The sequence below is a fragment of the Podarcis tiliguerta genome (assembly GCF_965153285.1).
Source record: "Podarcis tiliguerta genome assembly, chromosome: Z".
Classification (NCBI taxonomy): Eukaryota; Metazoa; Chordata; class Lepidosauria; order Squamata; family Lacertidae; genus Podarcis; species Podarcis tiliguerta.
Window position 1 is genome coordinate 32,764,738 of NC_139553.1, and position 7,938 is coordinate 32,772,675.

Here is a 7,938-nt window from a genome sequence, read left to right on the forward strand (position 1 = left end):
GAAGCTTTACTCGCGCGGTGCACTCTGGAAGCGGAAGCTTACCGCGCGCGCGCGGAGGGGACGGCCGGGGGCGGGCTTTAGCTGCACGTGAAGGTCGCCTGCCAGATCGCCGTCCTCTCTCCCTTCCTCGCTTCCTCCGATCGGTCGCTGTCGGCTCACAGGTCGGGCCCGGCATGGACCCTTCGTCCGCCGCGGGAGACTTGGGGGCGGCCGTCAACGACCCGCAGCTGCAGCACTTCATTGAGGTGGAGACGCAGAAGCAGCGCTTCCAGCAGCTCGTGCACCAGATGACGGAGCTCTGCTGGGTAAGGAGGAGCTGATAGCCCGGGGCGCAGGCGGAGGCCTCCTTCGTGCTGCTCGCGGTTGACCTTTGGAACTCTCTGCCGCAAGATTCGCTGCAGCAGGCTTAGAGGATCGGGCCATAGCTGTCAACGTTTTCCCCTTTTTAAGGGAAATTATGAATAGGATTCCCCGCAAGAAAAGGGAAAAGTTGACAGCTATGGATCGGGCAGAGTGTCCGGAAGAGGCGGTGGAGGGGGGGGGGAATAAGATGGAAATCATGATGGAGGAGGAAGAGGGCCGAGGGACCAAAGCCCACCCCCCCCACTCTTTCATGCTACGTGCAATTAACTTGCGGCACGTGCTGCCGCAAGATGGGGAGCAGACCCGCACGGTACATTTAAAACACATGATATCCAACCCCCCCCCCCAAAAAAAAATCATGGGAAATATAGTTTCCCCTTCGGAGGCACAGTTCTCGGACCCTTTACATTACAGAGCCCAATATTCTTTGTGGGAAGCTATGTTCTTTAAATGTGCGTTGAATGTGGATTTGCCTGTGGTGATGAGACCAGAAATGTGCTTTAGAAGGCGGTCTAGCAAAATCGAGGAGGAGGACTTGTACCTCTGAGGTGATGTTTGGCTGTGATGTGGTTGCTCAATTTAAATTAATTTCCCCCCAATGCAGGGTGATCCTCAGGGCCCCTGCCAACTCTATGATTCTGTCTATGTGGCGATGGACAGACGCTTTAAAAGTAGGTCATGCAAAGGACTGGTGTCCCTCTAGGGGTTAATTCTTTTTTTGTGATACATACTGACTTGTGAAACTTACTGCTACAAGCTGCAGTGATGGCCCTTGTCTTGGGTGCCTTTAACAGGAGATCAAACAAAGTCACAGTGAGCAAGGAGGACTGAAGGCTCTGGGAGCGAAGTCTTTCAGCCTACGCATTCTTAACTGCTTTGAGGGTGCCCCCCCACAAGCAGTGCATAAATTTTATGAAATAATACAGAAATTGTGGATACTGATGGCCCCTGGTTTGTTGTTGTTTAGTCATTTAGTTGTGTCTGACTCTTCGTGGCCCCATGGACTGGAGCATGCCAGACACTCCTGTCTTCCACTGCCTCCCGCAGTTTGATCAAACTCATGCTGGTAGCTTCGAGAACACTGTCCAGCCATCTCGTCCTCTGTCGTCCCCTTCTCCTTGTGCCCTCCATCTTTCCCAACATCAGGGTTGTTTCCAGGGAGTCTTCTCTTCTCATGAGGTGGCCAAAATATTGGAGTCTCAGCTTCACGATCCGTCCTTCCAGTGAGCACTCAGGGCTGATTTCCTTAAGAATGGATACGTTTGATCTTGCAGTCCATGGGACTCTCAAGAGTCTCCTCCAGCACCATAATTCAAAAGCATCAATTCTTCGGCGATCAGCCTTCTTTATGGTCCAGCTCTCACTTCCATACATCACTACTGGGAAAACCATAGCTTTAACTATAGGGACCTTTGTTGGCAAGGTGATGTCTCTTCTTTTGAAGATGCTGGAGCAGGAACCAGCAAGCCACTCCAGTATCCCTGCCAAGAAAACTCCATGGACAAAGACAACAGGCCCCTGGTTTAGGTGGCTTTAAAAGACAATTGGATGAAGTCCTGGAGGAGGAGGAGAGGTCTATTGATTGGCTAAATAAAAGTTCTAGATTCTGAGGCTTTTGAATTCCCTGTGTTGCTGGAAACAACCAGTGGCTGTGCGTGTGGCTACCGGGAATTCAGTTCCTGGAAAGAAGCCACTGTGAGAAACTCGATGGTGGACTTGATGGACTATGGATCTGATCCAGCCATGGCTCTCTTTATGTTTGTATTGGCGGCCTTTGGTGAGTGGGTGCAAATTCACTGCTGCTTACACTCACCATCATAGCATGGCTCCAACTTCTTTAATAGCTGTAATGTAGTAAGTGTAGTAAGTGGTGTTGGCATGGAGATATACTGGTGAGGACATATGCACCTATTGAAATTGCTGGTACTGCTGCTGATAATGCATGCAAGCAAAGAATGACAGATGGTGAGTGATGACTGGAATAATAGTCCAACAACATTGGGCATGGGAAGGGCATAGATTCCTCAGTCCTGTTTTACCTAGGCATGCAAAGAGATTGAATGTGAACCCTTCTTCATGAAAGAGTGTGCTGTACCACTAAGATATAGCTCCCAGGTGGAGACAGGCCATGAATCAGGAAACTGCAGGGGATATTGCAGTTTATTTTTTTATGTTAGCCTTCTCATCCTTGAAACAGCTGTGGCGGCCGCACAGTGGAAGGCAATGAGGATGGAGAGGCTACCTGGGTGTTTGTGTTCTGAGCCAGCTGTTCTGTTTAGAGTTACAGGACAGGAAATCCAGGCATGTCCCTCTTGTACATTGCAAAAAGGGTGTGGGTGTGTTTTGGGACTGGTTCTGTGGTTCAAAATTCTGAACTGCTGGTGTCTCTTGAATGCCCCTAAGCCCTATATATTAGGAAGAGAAGGGGTATAATTTGTGTGTGCAAAAGGCACTAACTTCAATTCCTGGCATCTCCAGGTAGGGCTGGGAATGTTCCTCGTCAGAAATCACTGTCAGTAGTCAGAGTCAGTATAAGGCAGCTTCCTGTGTTCCTAAACAATGCTTACCCTTCCATATCTTTAATAGGAGAAATGCATGGACAAGCCTGGCCCCAAGTTGGACAGCCGCGCGGAGACCTGCTTTGTGAACTGTGTGGAGCGCTTCATTGACACCAGTCAGTTCATTCTCAACCGACTGGAGCAGACACAGAAATCCAAGTCGCCCTTCTCCGAAAACCTCTCTGACTGATTTGGGTGCTGCAATGCCTCAGTTTCCTTCCTTAACGAGAAACCAACCTACTGAATTGAGAGAAGAGGAGGAGGTGGAGAACAAGGAGAACAAGCAGAAGAAAGGATCAAAGTTGTGAAGGACGTTGGCCTCCACATTCAGGACAGACTTCTGGGTTTCCTGGCCAATGTGAGCAGTTCTGGTTTTAAATTCCCATCTTGTGAACATTTAGCAGTCAGGCAAGTGAAGCCTTGCTGATTCGCATGGGCTTGTGCTGCCCAGGTTTTTTTTAATTTTGCTGCTGGATAACAAGAGCTTCACAGCAGAACTGTAGCATCAAACAACTTGCTTTCCCAGTGGTGTGGCCAGGGAAGCACACCTATCAATATTCAATAATTTCTTCTGTTTTGAAATGAAGGGAACTGGGAGGTTTCAGACATGAATGTTGATCCTGGGAAAAGCAAAGGTGCCTTTTTAAAATGGTACTGTGTTTTAGCACGACTCTTTTAAGTGATATAAATTGCTCACCTGCAGCTTGAACATGTGGCTGAGTTGACCCTTTTGTAAACCGCAACTAGTGTTGCGGTTGAACAGAGGGAGGCTGACTTTGCTTGCTGCCATGTGCCATTTAAGGTGCATATTCAAGCCCTCCTTTACATAGCTAGGAAGAAGTAACCCCAGAGGACATGGGAACTGAATATCACTCATCTGGTCATGTAAATGTTTCACTTACCAAGTACAAAAGTCAATTTTAACTTTCTCCATTAATTCCTTTCCTGCTGATCAGTGGAATAAACATCAATTACATTCATTTTAAACTGCCTGTTGAGTCGGTGGTGATTCCTTCTGCCTTGATTGCTAGGGATTTAGAAATAGGAATAGAAATAGGAATAAGGGGAGCTCTGGAAAATTTTCTCTTTGCCATTTTTGTCGTTGGGATTTAAGCAGTTTTAAAGACTAAGGAAGCTGCTCCTGATCTGGCTGCAGTGGGTTTGGTGGAGGGAAACTGTTTTTCTCCATTGTTGTGCTAGACTGTGTGACTGACCTTGACATTCTTTAGCTATAAGTTCAGAAATAGAAAAGCTCAGACGTGGCTCTAAAGCAGCAACGCAATTTGAGGAGTCGGTAATGTCAGCGTTAAATGATATTAAAGAAGGATTAGATCATAACACAGCATCCGTTAATAAGTTGGAAAAAAGGATTGAACATTTAAGTACCGACTTGAAAGATGTGAAAGATAAGATACCCACATATACACAGGTTAAGTACTTAATTGGTTCCGGAAGTCCGTTCTTAACCTGAAGCGGACTTTCCCATTGAAAGTAATGGAAAGTGGATTGATCCGTTCCAGACGATGAAAAATACCCCTAAAACAGCAATTTAACACACATTTTACTGTCTAACGAGACCATTGATCCATAAAATGAAGGCAATAATCAATGTACTGTACTATAAAATAAATAAGACAGTATTTTAGATGAAAAAAAATTAACATTTCCCCCCCCTCATGTGCACTGATGATAAATCAGTTTGGATGGGGGGCTTTTATCCATTTCTGAAGTCACACAATCAACCAGTAGCTGAACTGGGTTCTACACAGTCACAAAAACAAGTCACAAAAGTGAAGTCACAAATCAGTCCCATAAAATGAAGAACAAGTCACAGTCAAAAAACCGAAAAAGCCACACAAACCAAAACGCGAAAAGGAAACAGACGATGAAAAGTGACCCCTAAAACAGCAATTTTACATGAATTTTACAATCTAATGAGGCCATTGATCCATAAAATGAAGTACAAAATGAAAATGTGATTTTTTCCCTTACCTGCGCTGATGATAGTCATTGTTTGGATGGGGGCTCAGGGTCCTCTTCCACAATCACAATTGGCTTGGCTCCCGGGATTCGTGGAAGCCTCAGGGAGCTCCCACGGCTGGAGCCAGTCGCGGAGCCGCTGCAGACCCCATGGATGTCAAGGCTTGGCTCCAGGCAGTGGTGAGGCCTCCAAGAGCTCGGACAACTTACTTCTGGGTTACAATAGTCGTAACCCAAAAAAACGTAAGCTGAAGCATTTGTAACCCTAGGCACCACTGAACTAAGAGATACATCAATTGCTGGTAAGTCTACACAAGTTATTAGTCCTCCCCTCAAACAGTTTTTATAACTAGCTATCCACTCATATGTATATTACAAATGTGTGTTCCTCCTCACAAAAAACCCCCATGTTTGGATAGCTTCCCTTCTGTCTGGTCTAAATAGATCTTTACTTGCCACAAGTGACCAATTCAGTAGTTGCATAGATGCTGGCTAAGCCATTAATCAACTAATGCATAGGAGAGTATTGACCACACTGACTGGCAGCAGGGTTTCCAACAGGGGTGTCTCCCAGCCTTACCAGGAGATGCTGGGGATTGAGCTTGAGGCCTTCTGCGGGCAGCACAGAGGCTGTTCCAATGAGCTACAGTCCTTTATGTTGCATATGTATGCTGGCAAGAGGAGGGACAGCCTACTTAGTTTCTGTGTTAAGCACAGAGAGAGTACTCCATGCCACCTCACTCAGCTTAATGACTAGAATGTACCTTGAATTCCTTGTTGCTTAAGGTTACTGGGCTGCAGCTTAAATATGAGGCTGCTGTAATTGCATCAGGAAACAGGTGGCCTGTCTTTGAAAGATTGCTTAATATGGAAAGGCAGCCTACTAACGAAGTTTGCTGGTTTAAAAGTTCCTTATGAGCGCAACACCATGATAGATGAAGCCAAACTCAGCGACTTTCTCAGAGGTATCTGCCGTGTAACGTTTCAGATCAGGAGGATAACACTACACATACCAGACCTGTTTTATTAGCCTACCACTTATTGCAGAAATTGCGCAAGTGCAGAGACTTCTGAGTCTTCCAAACACTGGTTTGCTGTCCTGCCCAGAAGTGAGAGTGAGAAATCAAAGCTTCAGTTCCTGCATTGGGTGAAGTTTTACTTTTAAGGGTTTGGCGGATGCCTGAGCTGCAAGTAATATTGCAGGGGTGGGAAACCTGCGAATCTCCAGGTATTGTTAGACTACAACTTCTACAATTGTTCTTGATCACTGGGCAATGCTTTATGTATGGTGTGTGGATGTGCAGCAGATGTTGGTTCTTGGCTGTATTTCCCCCCCAAAATTACTGTCCTAATATATTTGAGCTGGTCTGATTTGTTGTCCAGGCCACATCTTATTCATACCAATAATATTCCTGTAAGATGGATTGCTTTACTCATATTTGGATGGGAGAATCAAGGCCAAGAAGGCAGCTTGTCTAAGGTTGATCCTTCCCTATCTACAGAGTCATAAGGATCAGTAGAAGGAAATTAATTCCTTAGTGATTTTTCAAAGAACTATCGTTTTTTATAGGACTTAAAACCTTCAGTTACAAGGGTTACAGTATATTTGTTCTTCAAAAAACAGGACACCTTCAGATCAATTCCTGGTTCTTCACCATTGTATTTGACAATGGAGGGGTCTGTTATTATTTTTACATTTTTAGCCTGCCTGCCTTCTAATGTAGAACTGAAGACTACATACATGGGGTTCCCAGATAGTCATCCATCCAGGCACTGGTCAGACCCAGACCTGCTAACTTTTGCAATGCGGTAGCCTCACATGCTGCAGACCATGTCCTGGCACCCATAGCAGTTTACTTAAAGGTCACTGCCAGAGTTCTTGTGAATTCTCAGCCCCAAACGCTTAGAATTCTGCAGTATTGTAGGTATACAGAAATTATGAGCCCAGGCAACATTCTGAGTGAAAGGGCTGTAACTTTTGCCAGAGTGATTGGGAGGACTTACAGTGGAACTACAGGGCTCACCTAACAGTTAAGGATAAAGGGGGCACGCCATTATTTTTAAAAGAAAATGGAAAGTAGGCAATGCATAAGCTGCTGCCTTCAGCTGTTAGAAACCAAGGGGATATCCAGTGTTAAGACATGCTCCAAGTAAACCTACTGAAATAAACAGGCTTAAACTACAGGTGGGGACCATTTTGCATAGGGGTTCCATCCCTGTTTCCCTTGAGCATTGGTGCCTAAGCACACCCTACACCCCCCGTTCTGACCTCTGGGTCCCAAAGGACCTGTGTGTCAGTGATTGCACTTTAATTGGGCGCACCTAAAATGATCGCTGCGTTAAACCACAGAGCCTAGGACTTGCCGCTCAGAAGGTCGGTGGTTTGAATCCCCGCGACAGGGTGAGCTCCCATTGCTCGGTCCCTGTTCCTGCCAACCTAGCAGTTCGAAAGCAGGTCAAAGTCAAAGTAGATAAATAGGTACCGCTCCGGCGGGAAGGTAAACGGCGTTTCCGTGCGCTGCTCTGGTTTGCCAGAAGCGGCTTAGTCATGCTGGCCACATGACCCGGAAGCTGTACGCCAGCTCCCTCAGCCAATAAAGCAAGATGAGCGCTGCAACTCCAGGGTCGGTCACAACTAGACCTAATTGTCAGGGGTCCCTTTACTTTTTAAAATGATTGCTGCTTTTACTTAAATCTACTGTTTTGATGGATTTATTTTGTGAGTACGACTATGCTGGATATCACCTTGAGGCTTGTAGGCAGCCTGTTTGTGTGACTGCCTTTATGGGTCCTGTGATCCTCCTCACAGTGTGAAGGAATTAAAACATATCTGAGCCAATTCTGTTGTGCAGCAGCAACATCAAAGATTGTAGTGAGCCATCAGAAACAATGTACTGGGTAGGAAAACTGATTTAAAAACAAATGGCTCCAAATGATTCAGGTTTACAAGCATGGATGAAGGGCCAGGGTGTGATTTGGAAATTCACTCAGTTTTTCACCAAGAGAACGGCTTGCTTGAAAAGCCACCATGGGTGAA

At 46.0% G+C, this 7,938-nt stretch overlaps 1 protein-coding gene and 1 long non-coding RNA gene across 2 annotated transcripts; one reads left to right on the forward strand and one right to left on the reverse strand.

Annotated features, from left to right (window-relative positions):
- The first annotated feature begins 47 nt into the window (after positions 1–47).
- On the forward strand, positions 48–3,908 carry TIMM8A (translocase of inner mitochondrial membrane 8A). Its single transcript, XM_083422799.1, has 2 exons — positions 48–305; positions 2,950–3,908. The coding sequence occupies exons 1-2, from the start codon at positions 174–176 to the stop codon at positions 3,109–3,111; spliced, it is 294 nt and encodes a 97-aa protein (XP_083278925.1). The 5' UTR covers positions 48–173; the 3' UTR covers positions 3,112–3,908.
- Positions 3,909–4,604: 696 nt separating this feature from the next.
- LOC310669217 lies at positions 4,605–6,174 on the reverse strand. Its single transcript, XR_014507076.1, has 2 exons — positions 4,914–6,174; positions 4,605–4,682 (listed from the first exon to the last, which is right to left on the reverse strand). It is a non-coding gene; the product is annotated as an uncharacterized lncRNA (long non-coding RNA).
- Positions 6,175–7,938: the final 1,764 nt, after the last annotated feature.